The sequence below is a fragment of the Pristiophorus japonicus genome, chromosome 3 (assembly GCF_044704955.1).
Source record: "Pristiophorus japonicus isolate sPriJap1 chromosome 3, sPriJap1.hap1, whole genome shotgun sequence".
NCBI classification, from domain to species: domain Eukaryota; kingdom Metazoa; phylum Chordata; class Chondrichthyes; family Pristiophoridae; genus Pristiophorus; species Pristiophorus japonicus.
Window position 1 is genome coordinate 14502111 of NC_091979.1, and position 24438 is coordinate 14526548.

At 50.2% G+C, this 24438-nt stretch overlaps 1 protein-coding gene across 5 annotated transcripts in view; it reads right to left on the reverse strand.

The window, feature by feature from the left end:
• Window positions 1-23930, reverse strand: part of LOC139259659 (desmin-like) — a 56654-nt gene extending 32724 nt beyond the window's left edge. For all 5 annotated transcript variants that reach the window (XR_011592625.1, XR_011592624.1, XR_011592622.1 and 2 more), the window contains exon 1: window positions 23182-23930. Coding sequence is in view for 1 of the 5 variants with exons in the window: in XM_070875193.1 (XP_070731294.1) it covers window positions 23182-23723 (542 nt within the window). In the remaining 4 variants the exon portion in view is untranslated. The remainder of the gene's footprint in view (window positions 1-23181) is intronic.
• Window positions 23931-24438: the final 508 nt, after the last annotated feature.

Here is a 24438-nt window from a genome sequence, read left to right on the forward strand (position 1 = left end):
CCTGGATTTATGTGTTCAAGTCCCTGGACTAAGAAAGAACGTGCATTTATATAGTGCCTCAGAACGTCCCAAAGTGCTTCACAGCCAACAAAGTACTTTTTTAAAGTATAGCATAGCACCTAATTGGCACACAGCAAGGTCCGGCAATGTGATAACAACCTGATAATCTGTCTTTTAGTGCTGTTGATTGAACAATAAATATTGGCCCCAGGACACCAGGGAGAATGCCCCTGCTCTTAGTGGCCATGGGATCTTTTAACATAACTGAGCGGGGCCTCAGATTAACGTCTCACCTGAAAGACGGCACCTCCGACAGTGCGGCGCTCCCTCAGTACTGCACCGGGTGTGTCAGCCTGGATTGTGCGCTCAGGTCCCAGGGTGGGACTTGAACCCACTGACCTTGAGGCGAGAGAGTGCGCTGCCCACCAAGCCACGGCTGACACTGCCAACCACGGTGAGCCAATCATCATTTGTTCATATCCCTGAGGAAAAGAGTGTTTGAAGACCAGGCCCTCAAAGCTGCCACCAAGCTCATGGTCTACAGGGCTGTAGTGATACCCACCCTCCTGTAAGGCTCAGAGACATGGACCATGTACAGAAGACACCTCAAGTTGCTGGAGAAATACCACCAACGATGTCTCCGCAAGATCCTGCAAATCCCCTGGGAGGACAGACGCACCAACATTAGCGTCCTCGACCAGGCCAACATCCCCAGCATTGAAGCACTGACCACACTCGATCAGCTCCGCTGGGCAGGTCACATTGTTCATTGTTCGCATGCCAGACACAAGACTCCCAAAGCAAGCGCTCTACTCGGAGCTCCTTCACAGCAAGCGAGCCAAAGGTGGGCAGCGGAAACATTACAGGGACACCCTCAAAGCCTCCCTGATAAAGTGCAACATCCCCACTGACACCTGGGTGTCTCTGGCCAAAGACCGCCCTAAGTGGAGGAAGTGCATCCGGGAGGGCGCTGAGCACCTCGAGTCTCGTCGCCGAGAGCATGCAGAAAGCAAGCCCAGGCAGCGGAAGGAGCGTGCGGCCTTAATTGCGAGAGGGATGGAGTACAAAAGCAGGGAGGTCCTGCTGCAACTGTACAGGGTATTGGTGAGGCCGCACCTGGAGTGCTGCGTGCAGTTTTGGTCACCTTACTTAAGGAAGGATATACTGGCTTTGGAGGGGGTACAGAGACGATTCACTAGGCTGATTCCGGAGATGAGGGGGTTACCTTATGATGATAGATTGAGTAGACTGGGTCTTTACTCGTTGGAGTTCAGAAGGATGAGGGGTGATCTTATAGAAACATTTAAAATAATGAAAGGGATAGACAAGATAGAGGCAGAGAGGTTGTTTCCACTGGTCGGGGAGACTAGAACTCGGGGGCACAACCTCAAAATACGGGGGAGCCAATTTAAAACCGAGTTGAGAAGGAATTTCTTCTCCCAGAGGGTTATGATTCTGTGGAATTCTCTGCCCAAGGAAGCAGTTGAGGCTAGCTCATTGAATGTATTCAAGTCACAGATAGATAGATTTTTAACCAATAAGAGAATTAAGGGTTACAGGGAGCGGGCGGGTAAGTGGAGTTGAGTCCACGGCCAGATCAGCCATGATCTTGTTGAATGGCGGAGCAGGCTCGAGGGGCTAGATGGCCTACTCCTGTTCCTAATTCTTATGTTCAAACCAGTCCCACCCACCCTTTCCCTCAACGACTATCTGCCCCACCTGTGACAGAGACTGTGGTTCCTGTATTGGACTGTTCAGCCAGCTAAGGACTCATTTTAAGAGTGGAAGCAAGTCTTCCTCGATTCCGAGGGACTGCCTATGGTGATGATGACGATGGTATCCCACTGGACTGTGTGATGTTTTAAACATAACCAGGGATTGAATTGAACATATAGCACAAAGAGGGAGGAGAAAATATAATACACTTTAGCAGTGTGTCTGCAAGTAATGGAGGAGCGGATCTGGCATTCTTCCAACAAGATTCCTGATTGTTTTTTTGTTAGTGCAATTTTTAACTCTGTTGCTCAACAGGATAGTTATTTTTTTACATTTCCTAGCCTGTGTTGCTTGACAAAATCTCTAACACTCTTTCTCCACAAGCCTCCAGCCCCCACTCCCTGCTCCCTCTCCCCCTCTGTTCCAGCCACCTCTCTATATATGGTCAACAGCGCAGGCTTAAGGGCTTTAAATGGCTCGACTAAAATAATCTGACAGTTCCTCGCCGAGACAAGTGTTGCCGGGACAGGGGAACAGCAGTCAGTGGGTGGAATTCACGCTGAATACTTTCCCTCTCATCTCCTAACAGTGCCTAATCACTACCGAGATACGGTTACAAGAGTGCCGGCTGACGTAAGAATTAGGAGCAGGAGTAGGCCATAGGGCCCCTGGAGCCTGCTCCACCATTCAATGAGATCACGGCTCAGCTTGTACCTCAAATCCACTTTCCTGCACTATCCCCATATCGCTTGATTCCCCTAGTGACCAAAAATCTATCGATCTCAGCCTTGACGAAACGTTACAGGGACACCCTCAAAGCCTCCCTGATAAAGTGCAACACCCCCACCGACACCTGGGAGTCCCCGGCCAAAGACCGCCCTAAGTGGAGGAAGTGCATCCGGGAGGGTGCTGAGCACCTCGAGTCTCATCGCAGACAGCATGAAGAAACCAAGCGCAGGCAGCGGAAGGAGCGTGCGGAAAACCAGACTCCCCACCCACCCTTTCCCTCAACGGCTATCTGTCCCACCTGTGACAGGGACTGTGGTTCGCGTATTGGACTGTTCAGTCACCTAAGGACTCATTTTAAGAGTGGAAGCAAGTCTTCCTCAATTCCGAGGGACTTATGATGATGATGAAAAGACTCAAACACTTAGCATCTACAGCCCTTTTGGGGTAGAGAATTCTACAAGATTCACAACCCTCAGGGGAGAAATTTCTCCTCATCTCAGTCTTAAATGGCTGGTCCCTTCTCCTGAGACTGTGCCTCAGTTACCATGGGAATCTTTTACGTCCTTCTGAGAGGGCAGGCGGATTAATGTCTCGTCCGAAACACGGCACCTCTGACAGTGCAGCACTCCCTCAGCACTGCACTGGGAGTGTCAGCCTGGATTTTTGTGCTCAAGTCTCTGGATTGGGACTTGAACCCACAACCTTCTGACTCCAAGGCGAGGGTGCTACCCACTGAGCCACGGCTGACACTCGAGAGAGAGAGTAGAGAAGCTGGGATTGTCCTCCACAGAACAGAGAAGGGGAGATTTGATAGAGGTGTTCAAAATTATGCCGGGTTTTCATAGAGTAAATAAGAACATAAGAAATAGGACCAAAGTAGGCCCCTCGAACCTGCTCCGCCATTTAATAAGATCATGGCTGATCTGATCATGGACTCAGCTCCACTTCCCTGCCCGCTCCCCATAACCCTTCACTCCCTTATCGCTCAAGAATCTGTCTATCTCCACCGTAAATATATTCAATGACCCAGCCTCCACAGCTCTCTGGGGTAGAGAATTCCACAGATTTACGACCCTCTGAGAGAAGAAATTCCTCCTCGTCTCCTCATATAAGGAGAACTGTTTCCGGCGGCAGGAGAGTCGGTAACCAGAGGACCCAGGTTGAAGATAATCGGCAGAAGAGCCAGAGGGGGGGTGATGAAGAGATTTTTTTTTTTACCCAGCGAGTTGTTGTGATCGGGAACGCGCTGCCTGAAAGGGCGGTGGGAGCAGATTCAACAACTTTCAAAAGGGAGTTGGATAAATAATTTAAAAGGAGAAATTTGCAGGGCTACGGGGTAAGAGCAGGAGGGAGTGGGACTGATTGGGTCGCAGATTGGTCACAGAGCCGGCACAGGCACGACGGGCCGAAAGGCCTCCTCCTGCCCGGTATGTTGTTAGAATTCTACAAAATGAATGTCTCTCAGTACTTCTTTATCCCTTCCTCAAAAGCACACGATCAAGCTATCACCTTGTAAAGGGTGTTTGGCTCACTCACATACGGGATAACGATGGCCTACAAATAACCGCACCACGCAATTCTTATCATGATTGTCAGTGTACTACGCCAACTTACTGGTCCCCATATTATAAAAATGACACAGAGGCACTGGAGAAGGTGCAAAACAAATTGATTAGGATCAAACCAGAACAGAGAAGTTATACCTTTGGTCTTTACTGCAAGGGGGATAGAGTATAAAAGCCGAGAAGTCCTGCTACAACTGTACAGGGTGTTGGTGAGGCCACACCTGGAGTACTGCATACAGTTTTGGTCTCCGTATTTAAGGAAGGATATACTTGCATTGGAGGCTGTTCAGAGAAGGTTCACTGGGTTGATTCCAGAGATGAGGGGGTTGATATATGAGGATAGGTTGAGTAGGTTGGGCCTATACTCATTGGAGTTCAGAATAATGAGAGGTGATCTTATTGAAACTTATAAGATAATGAGGGGGCTTGACAAGGTGGATGCAGAGAGAATTTTTCCACTCATAACTAAAACTAGGGGACATAGTCTTAGAATAAGGGGTCGCTGATTTAGAACTGAGATGAGGAGGAATTTCTTCTCTCAGAGGGTTGTAAATTTGTGGAATTCTCTACCCCAGAGAGCTGTGGAGGCTGGGTCATTGAATATATTTAAGGTGGAGATAGACAGATTTTTGAGCGATGAGAGAGTAAAGGGTTATGGGGAGCGGGCAGGGAAGTGGAGCTGAGTCCATGATCAGATCAGCCTTGATCATATTAAAATGGCGGAGCAGGCTCGAGGGGCCGAATGGCCGACTCCTGCTCCTATTTCTTATGGTCAGGAGAAACTTCTTTACCCAGAGAGTGGTGAGGATGTGGAACTCACTGCCACAGAGAGTGGTTGAGGCGAATAGCAGAGCTGCATTTAAGGGGAAGCTAGATAAACACATGAGGGAGAAAGGAATAGAAGGATATGTTGATAGGGTGAGATGAAGAGAGGAGGGAGGAGGCTGGTGTGGAGCATAAACACCGGCACGAACCTGTTTCTGTGCTGTAAATACATTGTAATACCTCCCTTATACAGAACTCCCTTATCCAGAGCTATTCCTGCTACAATCCATCAGATACTTACAGATGAGTAAGGCCTTTCGTCCCATCTTAAACTATCCCTCGAGAGCAACTCTACACTTCTCTCCACTACCCCGCCCATCGCTGTACCTGTTCTTTATCTTAAACGAGTGGAAGGTTCTCATCTCCACCACTCTGCGCAGAACTCCACTCCAAATATTGATCACTCCCAGTGAGCGAGCGGTCAATCTATTGAACAGGCACCAGAGGGAGATGGTGGAGGCACTTAGCATCGCTTCATTCAAATACCAATTAAGAAAGAAAGAAAGACTTGCATTTATATAGCGCCTTTCACGACCACCGGACGTCTCAAAGCGCTTTGCAGCCAATGAAGTACTTTTGGAGTGTAGTCACTGTTGTAATGTGGGAACATTGTAATGTGGGCATACATAATAAGAATTAGGAACAGGAGTAGGCCATCTAGCCCCTCGAGCCTGCTCTGCCATTTAACAAAATCATGGCTGATCTGGCCGTGGACTCAGCTCCACTTACCTGCCCGCTCCCCATAACCCATAAGAACATTAAGAACATCGTGAACCGGCCTGACATATGTGAGAACATCACCGCAGGTCGGGGCTATAAATAGAGCTGGAGCGCCGGGCCTTGGAACGTGGTGGGCGAAGGTGCGGTGAATGAAGGTACGGGGCCCAGAAGAGCCGAGGGCCCAGGGGCAGTATGGGCCCAGCCCACACTGCGATGTGTGCGCGCACTGGGTCCGTGCAGCAGAGCAGGTCTCCAGTCGTCCTGGGTAACCCTTGTCACTGGGCCAACACCTAGCTCCGTCAAGCCTGTGTGGTGGCTGGTGTGCAACGGTCACCACACGTTAAAAAAAATCCACGTACAGGCATCTTCCACCCCCTCAATTGGAGTTCAGGACCTGGAACATCGGGTCCTTCAGTGAAACATCTGTGAACTCGTGTGGAAGCAAGTCATCCTCGTTCGAGGGAGCGCCTATGATGATGAATGTGGGAAACGCGGCAGCCAATTTGTGCACAGCAAGCTTCCACACACAGCAATGTGATAATGACCAGATAATCAGTTTTTTAGTGATGTTGATTGAGTGATAAATATTGGCCCAGGACACCAGGGATAACTCCCCTGCGCTTCTTCGAAAAAGTGCCCATGAGATCTTTTACTTCCACCCGAGAGAGCAGACGGATTTAGATTACTTTCAGAGAGTAACATTTCGGGATGACAGTACGGGAGTAATTTGCGACACGACGTGCGGTGAGAAATGTTCCCTCTAATTATTTTTTTTGGTGCGCACGGCCCCTTTAAGGGCCTGGGCGGGCCATTTCTAAATATTCGCGCAAGTGTGGATTTTTTGTATCAAAAAGCCAGCCGCGCGGGATCCCTGGAGCGCTGTGCGTCCGCGCGGATAAATGGGAGCGTTGGTGGTGAATGCAGCGTGCTCGGGAGGGAAGGGGCGGCTCTGGACCTATTGGGGCCGGATTTCCGGTCTTCTGCCGTGCCTCAATTCGGCTTCCTGATCAGCACCAAGCTTACAGTCCTTCCCAAATGGCTGACATAACTACAGGGTGACAGGAGGGGGCAGTGTCCTGGGCGGAGTGGAGAGAGCTCGGGGCCGAAATTCAGGGTCTCAAAAAATCGAATGGCCGCCTCTCTGGGGTCAACAGGCCGACCCGATCTAAATTCAGGCCGGGGATTTTTCGGCCTGGACTGCAGCCCGCCCAAGTAGATGCACTGCCAAATTAAATGAGTACATAAATACTTACCCAGCCATTTTCAGCTCGGTCCGTCGAGGCCCCCGACAGGTTTTTCCGCCGGTGCACCCTCTCCACACATAAGAACATAAGAGCATAAGAAATAGGAGCAGGAGAAGGCCATACGGCCCCTCGAGCCTGCTCCGCCATTTAATACGATCATGGCTGATCCGATCATGGACTCAGCTCCACTTCCCTGCCCACTCCCCATAACCCTTTACTCCCTTATCGGTTAAGAAACTGTCTATCTCTGTCTTAAATATATTCAATGTCCCAGCTTCCACAGCTCTCTGAGGCAGCGAATTCCACAGATTTACAACCCTCTGAGAGAAGAAATTCCTCCTCATCTCAGTTTTAAATGGGCGGCCCTTTATTCTAAGATCATGCCCTCTAGTTCTAGTCTCCCCCATCAGTGGAAACATCCTCTCTGCATCCACCTTGTCAAGCCCCCTCATAATCTTATACGTCTCGATAAGATCACCTCTCATTCTTCTGAATTCCAATGAGTAGAGGCCCAACCTACTCAACCTTCCCTCATAAGTCAACCCCCTCATCCCCGGAATCAACCCAGTGAACCTTCTCTGAACTGCCTCCAAAGCAAGTATACCCTTTCGTTTTAAGCGGAGAGCCCACTGCCGCGGCCGATGGGCCGGCAAAATACTGCCCCCCCCCCCGGGTTCGGCCTGGCACCCCCCCACCTTGAGGGCCAGGCTGCTGACCCGGCCAAAACCCTCCCTGGTGGTCCTGTGGCCAAAGTTAAAAAAACGCTCGCACCGCTTCCTTTCAACAGCGGGGAGCGAGCGTGGTGACGCACACGTGCAGTGACATCACCACGCTGATTGACAGTGGCGGATGGCCCAAGTGTCCCACGTTCAACCAATCAGCCTGGCTTTGAGTCTAAGGCCCGCCCCCATTATGATCCACTTCCTGTTGGACTTTGCAACAAATTCAAAGTGCTGAAAATGGATCTACTCACCGCACCAGGAGTTCCAGCAGTGAGCACCGGCTAAAAAAAAATCATAGGTGAGCCCCTTCACTCTGCCTCCACCCATGAGCTGACCTGAGGCAGTGCTTGATGACGATACTGAAGGATATTAACTTCTCATTGTGTGCCTGACAGTACATATACCAGGGTATTCCGGCCTCTGGGTCAGAGAATTGTGGGTTCAAGCCCCACTCCAGAGACTTGAGCACCAAAATCTAGGCTGACACTCCAGTGCAGTGCTGAGGGAGTGCGGCACTGTCGAAAGACTGTGCTGGCGCACTGGAGGCGGTGTTGTACCTTGTCATCGATGCCTGCCCTTGCTGATAATAGGCTCCCGAGGTGTGGGAAATGGTCCCCGTTGTCCAGGAGCCGTCTGGTGGATCTTGATGACTGGGGGGAGGGGGCAGTGCTGTGTGGCGGGGTCAGGTTGGTGGAGGACCTTTGTCTTACGGATGTTTAGTGTAAGGCCCATGCTTTCGTACGCCTCTCTGAAGATGTTGACGACGACTTGGAGTTCAGTCTCTGAGTGTGCGCAGACGCAAGTGTCCTCCAACCACTGCCTGTCCCACCTGTGACAGAGACTGTAATTCCTGTATCGGACTGTTCAGTCACCTGATAACTCACTTTTAGAGTGGAAGCAAGTCTTCCTCGATTTCGAGGGACTGCCTATGAACGCCATGGTCACTATTTAAAAGAAGAGCAGGGGTGTTCTCCCCGGGTGTCCTGCCCAATATTTATCCCTCAACCAACATCACTAAAAAATAGATTATCTGGTCATTACCACATTGCTGTTAGTGGGAGCTTGCTGTGCGCAAATTGGCTGCCGCGTTTCCCACATTACAATAGGGACCATGTGGAGCATAACCACTGGCATAGACAACTTGGACCGAGTGATGTGTTTCTATACTGATAATTCTTTGTAACTCTACACCTCAAACAAGTACTTGATTGGCTGTAAATGCTTTGGGGCGCCCGGAGGTCGTGAAGGGTGCTATATAAATGCACTGTACGTATTCTTGTACTGTAAATGCACAGCCCACGATTTTCCTCACAAGTGGAAACATCTTCTGTAACTATCAAAACCCCTTCATAATCTGAGACACCTCTATCAGGTCATCCCTCGTCCTTCTCGGTTCGAGAGAAAAGAGCCCCAGCCTGTTCAGTCTTTCCCGATACAGGTTGAACCTCCCTGATCCAGAACTCCCTTATCCAGAACCACCCCTCGTCCAGAACCATTCCCGGCCACCGGGTGGCGCATGCGCAGAACTCCGACATGAACAAATTGAAGTCCTTCCTCGCTGCCAACTCCTGCAATCGCTGGCCTGACCCCGCGATCCACCATGCACCCCCCCCCCACCCTCCATGATCTCTCTGCCACACTCCTAGCCCCAAGCCAGCTAGCCCCGATATCCCCTTGCTCAGTACCTGTACCATCCAATTTAACGTGACCACACCCATCGTCCGGCAAAATCTCTTATCCAGAACAGTCCAGGTCCCGAAGATTCTGGATAAGGGAGGTTCAATCTGTAGTTATAATCTCTCATTTCTGGTATCGTCCTTGTCATGTATGTTGCCCATGTATACTAACTGTATAAGGTGTGCCACCAGAGGGCACTGCGGTGGGAGACCTGAGGGTCACCTGTATAGGTGTGCAGGGCCCAGTATAAAAGGCTGCCCACCATGCTTGTGCCTCACTCTGGAGTTACAATAAATGGGCCTAAGGTCACAACAGCTCAAGTACAATACTAGACCTCGTGGAGTCATTCATAAGAGTATTAAAGACATAACAGTGCTTGTGAATCTTTTTTGCACCTTCTCCAGTACCTCTATATCCTTCTTGTAATCTGGAGATCAGAGCTGTGCGCCATAACTCCAAGTGTGGCCCAACCAAGGTGCGCTGCAGTTTTAACATAACTTCCCCGATTTCAGTTATATCCCTCTAGAAGTCCATTTTTTACTCAGCGAGTTGTTGTGATCGGGAACACGCTGCCTGAAAGGGCGGTGGAAGCAGATTTAATAGTAACTTTCAAAAGGGAGTTGGATAAATACTTGAAAAGGAAAAATTTGCAGGGCTCTGGGGAAAGAGCAGGGGGGAGTGGGACTGATTGGAAACACTAGTTAGGCCACAGCTGGAGTACTGCGTGCAGTTCTGGTCACCCATTACAGGAAGGATGTGATTGCACTAGAGAGGGTACAGAGGAGATTTACGAGAATGTTGCCAGGACTGGAGAATCTTAGCTATGAGGACACATTGGATCGGTTGGGTCTGTTTTCCTTGGAACAGAGGAGGCTGAGGGGAGATCTCATTGAAACAAAGAAACATAGAAAAATAGGTACAGGAGTAGGCCATCCAGCCCTTCGAGCCTGCACCGCCATTCAATAAGATCATGGCTGACCATTCCTTCAGTACCCCTTTCCTGCTTTCTCTCCATACCCCTTGATCCCTTTAGCCGCAAGGGCCATATCTAACTCCCTCTTGAATATATCTAACGAACTGGTATCAACAACTCTCTGCGATAGGGAATTCCACAGGTTAATAACTCTCTGAGTGAAGAAGTTCCTCCTCATCTCAGTCCTAAATGGCTTACCCCTTATCCTAAGACTGTGTGCCCTGGTTCTGGACTTCCCCAACATCGGGAACATTCTTCCTGCATCTAACCTGTCCAGTCCCATCAGAATTTTATATGTTTCTATGAGATCCCCTCTCATCCTTCTAAACTCCAGTGAATACAGGCCCAGTCGATCCAGTCTCTCCACATATGACAGTCGTGTATAAAATTATGAGGGGTCTAGATATAGATAGAAGGGGCCTATTTCCCTTAGCAGAGGGGTCAACTATTATGTCTGTAATGTACTTATGAATGACTCCACGAGGCAATGTGTTGTACTCAAACTGTAGTGACCTTGGTCCTTTATTTGTAACTCCAGAGTGAGGCACAAGCATGGTGGGCAGCCTTTTATACTGGGCCCTGCACACTATGCAGGTGACCCTCAGGTCTCCCACCGCAGTGCCCTCTGGTGGACAGCCTCTGCCACAGGGGCAGCAAACGCCGGTCTCCACCAGTTGCACCCTCTAGTGGTGCCAGCCTAGTATGTACACAGTGTAAACCTTATGGATAGTACATCAGGTAACAAGTCTCCATCTTATGCAACTATACAGTGACTACACAGAGAGTCTATCTATAGTCTGCATACATAACATCAACAACCAGGGGGCAGAGATTTAAAGTAATTGGGGGGAGGTTTAGAGGAGATTTGAGAGGAAATATCTTCACCCAGAGGGTGGTGGGGGTCTGGAACTCGCTGCCTGAAAGGGTGGTAGAGGCAGAAACCCTCACTACATTTAAAAAGTACTCGGATGTGCACTTGAAGTACCGGAACCTACAGGGCTACGGACCAAGAGCTGGAAAATGGGATTAGGCCGGGTAGCTTATTGTCGGCCAGCACAGACACGATGGACCGAATGGCCTCTCTCTATGCAACATGATTCTCTGATAATATATACAGTGTATGTTACACTCTCCCATTAAAGATGCATTAGGTGACAGTCTAACAACTAAATATGTTCATTTCTTTCCAGGATTAAGTGAAGGTGAAGTTAATATATTTCTGAGGTTGAAGTTATACCCTCATCCCACAGGATGATCTCCACATCAGGGATTCTGTCCACACGCCATGCTTCCGAGATGGAGAAGATCTTAGAATGTGGGAGCGGGAGCAGGAGATCTTAAAATCAAGGACGTTGACAGCACAGAAGGAGGCCATCTTCCATCCCTCCATAAACTTCAGCTTATTCAAAGCGCTCAATCAGATCTCCTGAATTGCACCAAGTCCCGCTCACCCATCACCCGCTGTGCCCCGTGTCCTAACTCACACCGAGTCCCGTTCACCCATCACCCCCTGTGCTCGCTGCCCCGTTTCCTAACTCACACCGAGTCCCGTTCACCCATCACCCCCTGTGCTCGCTGCCCCGTTTCCTAACTCACACCGAGTCCCGTTCACCCATCACCCCCTGTGCTCGCTGACCCGTGTCCTAACTCACACCGAGTCCCGTTCACCCATCACCCCCTGTGCTCGCTGCCCCGTTTCCTAACTCACACCGAGTCCCGTTCACCCATCACCCCCTGTGCTCGCTGCCCCGTTTCCTATCTCACACCGAGTCCCGTTCACCCATCACCCCCTGTGCTCGCTGCCCCGTGTCCTAACTCACACCGAGTCCCGTTCACCCATCACCCCCTGTGCTCACTGCCCCGTGTCCTAACTCGCATCGAGTCCCGTTCACCCATCACCCCCTGTGCTCGCTGTCCTGTATCCTAACTTGCACCGAGTCCCGCTCACCCATCACCCCCTGTGCTCGCTGCCCCGTGTCCTAACTCGCACCAAGTCCCTTTCACCCATCACCTCCTGTGCTCGCTGCCCCGTGTCCTAACTCGCACCGAGTCCCGCTCACCCATCACCCCCTGTGCTCGCTGACCCGTGTCCTAACTCACACCGAGTCCCGCTCACCCATCACCCCCTGTGCTCGCTGCCCCGTGTCCTAACTCGCACCAAGTCCCTTTCACCCATCACTCCCTGTGCTCGCTGCCCCGTGTCCTAACTCGCACCGAGTCCCGCTCACTTATCACCCCCTGTGCTCGCTGACCCGTGTCCTAACTCACACTGAGTCCCGCTCACCCATCACCCCCTGTGCTCGCTGCCCCGTGTCCTAACTCGCACCAAGTCCCTTTCACCCTCACCCGCTGTGCTCGCTGACCCGTGTCCTAACTCACACCGAGTCCCGCTCACCCATCACCTCCTGTGCTCGCTGCCCCGTGTCCTAACTCACACCAAGTCCCGCTCACCCATCACCCCCTGTGCTCGCTGCCCCGTGTCCTAACTCGCACCAAGTCCCGCTCACCCATCACCCCCTGTGCTCGCTGACCTACATTGGCTCCTGGTCTGGTAAAGCCTCGATTTAAAATTTCTCATCCTTGTTTTGACAGACAGATTTTTGAACGATAAGGGAATCAAGGGTTATGGGGAGCGGGCTCGAGGGGCCTTCTATTTCTTATGTTCTTACGTTTTCAAATCCCTCCATGGCCTTGCCCCCCTCCCTATCCCTGTAACCTCCTCCAGCCCTCCAACCCTCCCCGAGATCTGCGCTCTTCCAATTCTGGCCTCTTCCACGTGCCTGATTTTAATCGCTCCACCATTGGCGGCCGTGCCTTCTGCTGCCTGGGGCCCAAGCTCTGGAATTCGCTATCTTCACTTCGTCTCTTCCCTCTCTTCCTTCAACACGCTCCTTTAATCTTAACTCTTTGTCCAAGCTTTTGGTCATCCTAATACCTCCCTTTTGGGGCTCAGTGTCGAAATGTGTTTGATAATCACTCCCGTTTAATGCCTGGGGATGTTAAAGGCACTATATAAATGCACGTTGATGTTGTAACCTCTCTCCTCACTCTCTTAGTGATAACGTTAAGTTGATGATACACATGCTCCATGAACAGTGTTGAAACAGCTAAGAAAGACTTGCATTTATATAGCGCCTTTCACGCCCACCGGACGTCTCAAGGCGCTTTACAGCCAATGAAGTACTTTCGGAGTGCAGTCACTGTCGTAATGTGGGAAACGCGGCAGCCAATTTGCGCACAGCAAGCTCCCACACACAGCAATGTGATAATGACCCAGATAATTTGTTTTTTTGTGATGTTGATTGAGGGATAAATATTGGCCCCAGGATTGGGGATAACTCCCCCTGCTCTTCTTCGAAATAGTGGCCGTGGGATCTTTTACATCCACCTGAGAGAACAGACGGGGACCTCGGTTTAACGTCTCATCCGAAAGACGACACCTCCGACAGTGCAGCACTCCCTCAGCACTGCACCGGCAGCGTCAGCCTGGATTTGTTCCCCATTTCTGGAGTGGGACTTGAACCCACAACCTTCTGACTCAGAGGGGAGGGCGCTCCCCGTGGCTGACGCAGGAGCATGAAGATGGAAGAGCTTCAGGGCTCTTGGAGAACGCGACAATTAACAAGTTCTGCCAACAGAATGTTGACCTCATCGCAGAAAGTCGTGCTCAAACTGTCCTGGGCCATGGTCAGACTACAACAACAACAACAATAGAGCACCTTTAACATGTCAAAAACATCCCAAGATCCTTCACTGGAGTTCACACTGAGCCGCATTAGATATTCGGACAAGCGACCAGAATGCTTGGTAAAAGAGGCAGGTTTTAAGCAGCATCTTAAAGGAGGCATCATAGAATGGTTACAGCACAGAAGGAGGCCATTCGGCCCATCAAGCCCGTGCTAGCTCTCTGCAAGAGCACCTCAACCAGTCCCACTCCGCGCCCTTTTCCCATGGCCCTGCCATTCTTTTTCTTCCTTCAAAGGAGGAGGGAGAGGCGGAGAGGTTTAGGGAGGGAATTCCAGAGTTCGGGGCCTGGGCAGCTGAAGGCACGGCCACCGATGGTGGGGCAATGGAAACCGGGGTCACGCTAGAGGCCAGAATTTTAGGGGCGCAAGAGATCGCAGAATAGTTGCAGGGCCGAAGGAGGTTACAGAGATAGGGAAGGGTGTAGGGGCTGGAGGGTGTTACAGAGATAGGGAGGGTGTAGGGGCTGGAGGAGGTTACAGAGATAGGGAAGGGTGTAGAGGCTGGAGGGGGTTACAGAGATAGGGAGGAGTGTAGGGGCTGGAGGAGGTTACAGAGATAGGGAAGGGTGTAGAGGCTGGAGGGGGTTACAGAGATAGGGAGGAGTGTAGGGGCTGGAGGAGGTTACAGAGATAGGGAGGGGTGTAGGTGCTGGAGGAGGTTACAGAGATAGGGAGGGGTGTAGGGGCTGGAGGAGGTTACAGAGATAGGGAGGGATGTAGGGGCTGGAGGATGTTACAGAGATAGGGAGGGTGTAGGGGCTGGAGGATGTTACAGAGATAGGGAGGGTGTAGGGGCTGGAGGATGTTACAGAGATAGGGAAGGGTGTAGGGGCTGGAGGAGGTTATAGAGCTAGGGCGGGGTGTAGGGGCTGGAGGAGGTTATAGAGATCGGGAGGGGTGTAGGGGCTGGAGGATGTTACAGAGATAGGGAGGGTGTAGGGGCTGGAGGGGGTTACAGAGATAGGGAAGGGTGTAGGGGCTGGAGGAGGTTATAGAGCTAGGGCGGGGTGTAGGGGCTGGAGGAGGTTATAGAGATCGGGAGGGGTGTAGGGGCTGGAGGATGTTACAGAGATAGGGAGGGTGTAGGGGCTGGAGGGGTTTATAGAGATAGGGAGGGGTTGTAGGGATGGAGAAGGTTACATAGATAGGGAGGGTGTAGGGACTGGAGGGGGTTACAGAGATAGGGAGGGGTGTAGGGGCTGGAGGGGGTTACAGAGATAGGGAGGGGTGTAGAGGCTGGAGGGGGTTACAGAGATAGGGAGGGTGTAGGGTCTGTAGGAGGTTACAGGGATTGGGAGGGAGGATGAGCGAGGCCATGGAGGAATAGGGAGAGCTCCGGTTTGGAGTGAAATCTCTGATTGCCACAACATTGCAGCAACTGTTCTGGGACCCTCCTGGCTGCTCACATGGACTCAGAGATCAGCAATGTGCAGATACTCTCTCATAGTGAAGACTGACTCTGTGCCTTCTGCCCATCAGTACTGTGCTAAGGTCAGTATCCACCATGTAATGGAGACTGGCGCCCAGTGAGACAGAGGGGAAATTTAACGAACAAACCGCTAGATCGAAGGCTGATTCGATTACAGAGTGAGTCTCCTGCCAAGTGTTCGACTTGGTTATAGAGACAGCCACAGCTTTCAATTGTAATGCTCGGTACAGTAAAGGGGCTGCAGTAACACACTTAATCCCACAGGGGATTCCCGAACTCAAACACATGATCCCAGTCTCTCTGTCCCACTCTATCCCAACCTCTCACTCACTCACTATTCCAATCTCTCACTCACTCACTATTCCAGTCTCTCACCCAATCACTCACTCACTCACTATTCCAGTCACTCACTCACTCACTCTTCCAATCTCTCACTCACTCACTATTCCAGTCTCTCACTCACTCTTCCAATCACTCACTCACTCACTATTCCAGTCTCTCACTCACTATTCCAGTCTCTCACTCACTCACTATTCCAGTCTCTCACTCACTCTTCCAATCACTCACTCACTCTTCCAATCACTCACTCACTCACTATTCCAGTCTCTCACTCACTATTTCAGTCTCTCACTCACTATTCTAATCACTCACTCACTCACTCACTATTCCAGTCTCTCACTCACTCTTCCAATCACTCACTCACTATTCCAGTCTCTCACTCACTATTCCAGTCTCTCACTCACTCACTATTTCAGTCTCTCACTCACTCACTATTTCAGTCTCTCACTCACTATTCCAATCACTCACTCACTATTCCAGTCTCTCACTCACTATTCCAGTCTCTCACTCACTCTTCCAATCACTCACTCACTATTCCAGTCTCTCACTCACTATTTCAGTCTCTCACTCACTAACTATTTCAGTCTCTCACTCACTATTTCAGTCTCTCACTCACTCTTCCAATCACTCACTCACTATTCCAGTCTCTCACTCACTCACTATTTCAGTCTCTCACTCACTCTTCCAATCACTCACTCACTATTACAGTCTCTCACTCACTCACTATTCCAGTCTCTCACTCACTCACTATTTCAGTCTCTCACTCACTATTCCAATCACTCACTCACTCACTATTCCAGTCACTCACTCACTATTTCAGTCTCTCACTCACTATTCCAATCTCTCACTCACTCACTATTCCAGTCTCTCACTCACTCACTATTCCAGTCTCTCACTCACTCACTATTCCAGTCTCTCACTCACTATTTCAGTCTCTCACTCACTCACTATTCCAGTCTCTCACTCACTCACTATTCCAGTCTCTCACTCACTCACTATTCCAGTCTCTCACTCACTATTTCAGTCTCTCACTCACTATTCCAATCTCTCACTCACTCACTATTCCAGTCTCTCACTCACTCACTATTCCAGTCTCTCACTCACTCACTATTCCAGTCTCTCACTCACTCACTATTTCAGTCTCTCACTCACTATTCCAATCATTCACTCACTCACTATTCCAGTCTCTCACTCACTCACTATTCCAGTCTCTCACTCACTCACTATTCCAGTCTCTCACTCACTCACTATTCCAATCACTCACTCACTATTTCAGTCTCTCACTCACTATTCCAATCACTCACTCACTCACTCTTCCAATCACTCACTCACTATTTCAGTCTCTCACTCACTATTCCAATCACTCACTCACAATTTCAGTCTCTCACTCACTATTCCAATCACTCACTCACTATTTCAGTCTCTCACTCACTATTCCAATCACTCACTCACTATTTCAGTCTCTCACTCACTATTCCAGTCACTCACTCACTCACTATTCCAATCACTCACTCACTCACTATTCCAATCACTCACTCACTATTTCAGTCTCTCACTCACTATTCCAATCACTCACTCACTCACTATTCCAGTCTCTCACTCACTATTCTAGTCTCTCACTCACTCACTATTCCAGTCTCTCACTCACTCACTATTTCAGTCTCTCACTCACTATTCCAATCACTCACTCAATATTCCAGTCTCTCACTCACTATTCCAGTCTCTCACTCACTCACTCTTCCAATCACTCACTCACTATTTCAGTCTCTCACTCACTATTCCAATCACTCACTCACTATTTCAGTCTCTCACTCACTATTCCAATCACTCACTCACTATTTCAGTCTCTCACTCACTATTCCAATCACTCACTCACTATTTCAGTCTCTCACTCACTATTCCAGTCACTCACTCACTCACTATTCCAATCACTCACTCACTCACTATTCCAATCACTCACTCACTATTTCAGTCTTTCACTCACTATTCCAATCACTCACTCACTCACTATTCCAGTCTCTCACTCACTATTCTAGTCTCTCACTCACTCACTATTCCAGTCTCTCACTCACTCACTATTTCAGTCTCTCACTCACTATTCCAATCACTCACTCAATATTCCAGTCTCTCACTCACTATTCCAGTCTCTCACTCACTCACTATTTCAGTCTCTCACTCACTATTCCAATCACACTCACTCACTCACTATTCCAATCACTCATTCACTCACTCACTATTCCAGTCTCTCGCTCACTATTCCAGTCTCTCACTCACTCACTATTCCAGTCTCTCACTCACTATTTCAGTCTCTCACTCACTCACTATTCCAGTCTCTCACTCACTCACTATTTCAGTCTCTCACTCACTCACTAGTCCAGTCTCTCACTCACTCACTATTTCAGTCTCTCACTCACTCACTATTCCAGTTTCTCACTCACTCACTATTCCAGTCTCTCACTCACTCACTAATTCAGCCTCTCACTCACTATTTCAGTCTCTCACTCACTCACTATTTCAGTCTCTCACTCACTATTTCAGTTTCTCACTCACTCACTATTCCAATCACTCACTCACTCACTATTTCAGTCTCTCACTCACTATTCCAATCACTCACTCACTATTTCAGTCTCTCACTCACTATTCCAGTCACTCACTCACTCACTATTCCAATCACTCACTCACTCACTATTCCAATCACTCACTCACTATTTCAGTCTCTCACTCACTATTCCAATCACTCACTCACTCACTATTCCAGTCTCTCACTCACTATTCTAGTCTCTCACTCACTCACTATTCCAGTCTCTCACTCACTCACTATTTCAGTCTCTCACTCACTATTCCAATCACTCACTCAATATTCCAGTCTCTCACTCACTATTCCAGTCTCTCACTCACTCACTATTTCAGTCTCTCACTCACTATTCCAATCACACTCACTCACTCACTATTCCAATCACTCATTCACTCACTCACTATTCCAGTCTCTCGCTCACTATTCCAGTCTCTCACTCACTCACTATTCCAGTCTCTCACTCACTCACTAGTCCAGTCTCTCACTCACTCACTATTTCAGTCTCTCACTCACTCACTATTCCAGTTTCTCACTCACTCACTATTCCAGTCTCTCACTCACTCACTAATTCAGCCTCTCACTCACTATTTCAGTCTCTCACTCACTCACTATTTCAGTCTCTCACTCACTATTTCAGTTTCTCACTCACTCACTATTCCAATCACTCACTCACTCACTGTTTCAGTCTCTCACTCACTCACTCTTCCAATCACTCACTCACTATTCCAGTCACTCACTCACTATTTCAGTCTCTCACTCACTATTCCAATCACTCACTCACTCACTATTTCAGTCTCTCACTCACTCACTATTCCAGTCTCTCACTCACTATTCCAGTCTCTCACTCACTCACTATTTCAGTCTCTCACTCACTCACTATTCCAGTCACTCACTCACTATTCCAGTCTCTCACTCACTCACTATTCCAGTCTCTCACTCACTATTTCAGTCTCTTACTCACTCACTATTCCAGTCTCTCACTCACTCACTATTCCAGTCTCACTCACTCACTATTCCAGTCTCACTCACTATTCCAGTCTCTCACTCACTCACTATTCCAGTCTCTCACTCACTATTCCAATCACTCACTCACTATTCCAGTCACTCACCCACTATTCCAGTCACTCACTCACTATTCCAGTCTCTCACTCACTCACTATTCCAGTCTCACTCACTATTACAGTCTCTCACTCACTCACTAATCCAGTCTCTCACTCACTCACTATTTCAGTCTCTCACTCACTATTCCAATCACTCACTCACTCACTATTCCAGTCTCACTCACTTTTCCAGTCTCTCACTCACTCACTATTCCAGTCACTCACTCACTATTCCAGTCTCTCACTCACTCACTACTCCAGTCTCTCACTCACTATTCCAGTCTCTCTCTCACTCACTATTCCAGTCTCACTCACTATTCCAATCACTTACTCACTCACTATTCCAGTCTCACTCACTATTCCAGTCTCTCACTCACTCACTATTCCAATCACTTACTCACTATTAGTCTCTCACTCACTCACTATTCCAGTCTCTCAATCACTCACTATTCCAGTCTCACTCACTATTACAGTCTCTCACTCACTCACTATTCCAGTCTCTCACTCACTCACTATTCCAATCACTTACTCACTCACTAGTCCAGTCTCACTCACTATTACAGTCTCTCACTCACTCACTATTCCAGTCTCTCACTCACTCACTATTCCAATCACTTACTCACTCACTATTCCAGTCTCACTCACTATTCCAGTCTCTCACTCACTCACTATTCCAGTCACTCACTCACTATTAGTCTCTCACTCACTCACTCACTATTCCAGTCTCTCACTCACTCACTATTCCAGTCACTCACTCACTATTAGTCTCTCACTCACTCACTACTCCAGTCTCTCACTCACTATTCCAGTCTCTCTCTCACTATTTCAATCTCTCGACCTTGCACTCACTCTTCCAGTCCTCTCCTCTTTCATCCCTTTCTTAGACCCAAGTGTCTTATCTTCTCTTCCCCAACTCTATCAACCCGAAGGAGATGCCACAGCCACATCGCCAAGGTCAGAGCTCCAGGTCCCAACACCTTCTCTCCCACCCTCATTCACTAGATTCGAGTGCAAAGTCCATCGGTGGAAGCATTTAACAAAACTGAGCCCTCACCACGTCACTGAGCAGCTCAACCAGAATATTGCTCCACATCCTAAAGAAACAGTCCCCATCTCTACAAGCATTTCCCCGAGCTCTTTCTCACATCTCCTATTTGACCTTTTAAAAATAATTGTCCATCCATAGTATGAGACTGGAGTCACGTGTAGACCAGACCGGGTAAGGACGGCAAGTAACCTTCCCTGAAGGGCATCAGTGAAACCTTCGGTAGCACCTCCCAAACCCTCGACCTCTACCACCTAGAAGGACAAGGGCAGCAGGTCCATGGGAACACCACCACCTCCACGTTCCCCTCCCAGTCACACACCATCCCGACTGGGAAATATATCGGCCGTTCCTTCATCGTCGCTGGGTCACAATCCTGGAACTCCCTCCCTAACAGCACTGTGGGAGCACCTTCACCACACGGACTGCAGCAGTTCAAGAAGGCGGCTCACCACCACCTTCTCAAGGGGCAATTAGGGATGGGCAATAAATGCCGGCCTGGCCAGTGATGCCCACATCCCAGGAATACATTGTTAAACAGTTGTTTTGTTAAGGACAGTTCGGTAGCTTTGGTGTTTATTCAGGTGCTGGTTCGCTGGGATTCATATATTGATCTGGTGGGATTATGGACTCGCTGTCTCTGGGTTACTCGTCAAGTACCATAACCACCACATTACCATACCCATCGACCAATGTCTAAACCACAGTCTACTGCCACTTACCGATATTACATTGTCAAATCCTCAAACAGCAGTCCCCAGCCCAAAGAAAAGACTAGAAAGAAAGACTCGCATTTATATAGCGCCTTTCACAACCTAAGGATATCCCAAAGCACTTTACTTCCCAATGAAGTACTTTTGGAGGGCAGTCACTGCTGTAATGTGGGAAACGCGGCAGCCAATTTGTGCACAGCAAGCTCCCACACACAGCAACGTGATAATGACCAGATAATCCATTTTGTTGTGTTTATTGCGGGATAACTATTGGCCCAGGACACCGGAAGAGAACTCCCCTGTTCTTCTTCGAAACAGTGACTGTGGGATTTTTTTTATGTCCACCAGATAGGGTAGACTCAAGCCTCATTTTAAGGTCTCATCCAAACGACGGCTCCTTGTGTCAGCCGTGGCTCAGTGGGCAACACACTTGCCTCTGAGTCAGAAGGTTGTGGGTTCAAGTCCCACTCCAGGGACTTAAGTATAACAAAATCTAGGCTGACGCTCCCGGTGCAGTGCTGAGGGAGTGCTGCACTGTCGGAGGTGCCGTCTTTCAGATGAGACATTAAACCGAGGCTCCGTCTGCTCTCTCAGGTGGACGTAAAAGATCCTATGGTACAATTTCGAAGAGGAGCAGAGGAGTTATCCCTGGTGTCCTAGGGCCAATATTTATCCCTCAATCAAAAAAAACAGATTATCTGGTCATTATCACATTGCTGTGTGTGGGAGCTTGCTGTGCGCAGGTTGGCTGCTGCGTTTCCCACATTACAACAGTGACTACACTCCAAAAGTACTTCATTGGTTGTAAAGCGCTTTGAGACGTCCGGTGGTCGTGAAAGGCTCTATATAAATGCAAGTCCTTTCTTTTTTTCTTTACCTCCAACAGTGCAGCGCTTCCTCAGTACTGGCACTGGGAGTGTCAGCCTGGATTTATAAGAACATAAAAAATAGGAACAGGAGGCGGCCATTCGGCCCCTCGAGTCTGCTCCGCCATTCAATAAGATCATGGCTGATCTGATCATGGACTCAGCTCCACTTCCCTGCCCGCTCCCCATAACCCTTTACTCCCTTATCACTCAAAAATCTGCTCATCTCCGCCTTAAATATATTCAATGACCCAGCCTCCACAGCTCTCTGGGGCAGAGAATTCCACAGATTTACAACCCTCTGAGAGAAGAAATTCCTCCTCATTTCTATTCCATTATTCTAAAACTATGCCTCTAGTTCTAGATTCCCCCACGAGGGGAACATCCTCTCTGCATCTCCCCTTATCGTTCAAAGATCTATTACCATCTGAAATAAAGTCAACTGAGGTGGTATGGGGAGCAGCGGAGGGGTGGGGTGGGGTGGGGTGGGGAGGGCGAGGGGGCAGGGGGTTGGGGGGTAGGGCAGGTTGGCAGGGAACGGGGGTTTGGAGGGGGCGGGGGAGAGCGAGGGGATTGGGGGGTAGGGGGGTTTGGTGGGGGGGAGGGCGAGGGGGCAGGGGGTTGGGGGTGGGGGGGGGGGGTTGGCGGGGACAGGGGTTTGGGGGGAGGGCGAGGGGGCAGGGGATTGGGGGGTAAGGGGGTTAGTGGGGGGAGGGCGAGGGGGCAGGGGATTGGGGGGTAAGGGGGTTAGTGGGGGGAGGGCGAGGGGGCAGGGGGTTGGGGATGGGGGGGTTGGCGGGGACAGGGGGTTTGGGGGGAGGGCGAGGGGGCAGGGGATTGGGGGGTAAGGGGGTTAGTGGGGGGAGGGCGAGGGGGCAGGGGGTTGGGGGTGGGGGGGGTTGGCGGGGACAGGGGGTTTGGGGGGAGGGCGAGGGGGCAGGGGATTGGGGGGTAAGGGGGTTAGTGGGGGGAGGGCGAGGGGGCAGGGGATTGGGGGGTAAGGGGGTTAGTGGGGGGAGGGCGAGGGGGCAGGGGGTTGGGGTAGGGGCGGGTTGGGGAGTTGGGCGGGGCAAGGGGGTTTGGGGGAGGTGCGGGGGTTGGGGGAGGTCTGGGGGTTGGGGGGCAGGAGGATTGGGGGGGGCAGGGGGGGGGGGTGTTGGGTTGGGGGAGGCATGGGGGGAGGGTCAGGGGTCCTACCTCTGCTTGAGCTTCTGCAGGTCGTCCACCAGGTTGTCCCTCTCCACCTCCACTCGGACCTTGTCGTTGGTCAGCATGTCGATCTGGCGGCGCAGGTCGCGCATCTCCTGCTCGTACAGGTCGTTGACCCGGCCGGGCTCCTGGCCCTTAAGCCGGTTGACCTCGGCCACCAGCACCTTGTTCTGCTGCTCCAGGAAGCGCACCTTCTCAATGTAGCTGGCGAAGCGGTCGTTCAAGTGCTGCATCTCCGCCTTCTCGTTGGTGCGGGTCTGGATGAACTCCTGGTTGAGGGCGTCGGCGATGTTGAAGTCCACCACCTCGTAGCCGCGGCTTGGCGCCTTGGAGCGGTAGCTGGAGTAGGAGGGCAGTGCGGAGGACTTGGTGATCAGCACCCTGGAGGACAGATTGCTCCCGCTGCCGCCCATGCCCATGCCAAAGCGGCCACCAGAGTAGGACGCCCTGGACATCTGGGGAGAGGACATCAGGTTCCCTCCAAACGTCCTTCGGTAGGAACTGGAGGAGGTGGTGCTTGCAAAAGACATGGTGCACTGGCTCGGGTCTCTGCTCTTCTTCCCTTCTTCCTTTTCCTTTCTGTCTCTCTCGCTCTCGCGCTCTCTCTCTCTCTGTCCCTCTGTCTCTCCCCTTCCAACTACAGCGCTCCGACTGAACTGACAGCTCTCCCAGTCCCGACCTCCCACTATAAATATGTTGCTCGGAGTGGGACTGTCCCTGGGTCCTAGTGCCCAAAGTACGAACACACGGTCATGTGAACATACTTACGTCCTGGGCCAATATTTATCCCTCACCCAACACCGCTAAAAACAGAGTATCGGGTCATTATCACGTTGCTGTGTGTGGGAGTTTGCTTGTGTGCAAATTGGCTGCCGTGTTTCCTACATTACAACAGTGACTACACTCCGAAAGCGTTTCATTGGCTATAAAGCACCTTGGAACGTGTTGAGGTCGTGGAAGGCGCGATATAGATTATGCTGATAGGGTTAGATGAAGAGGGGTGGGAGGATGCTAATGTATCCATTATTCTACATATAAACCCCCCGAATTCCTCGATTATATTCCAGCCTGTAACTCTCTCTCAGGTATTCATTATTCTATATATAAACCTCCCGAACCCCTCGATTAGATTCCAGTCTGTAACTCACTCCCGGGTATCTGCTATTCTATATATGAACCCCCCGATTAGATTTCAGTCTGTAACTCACTCCCGGGTATCTGCTATTCTATATATAAACCCCCAGA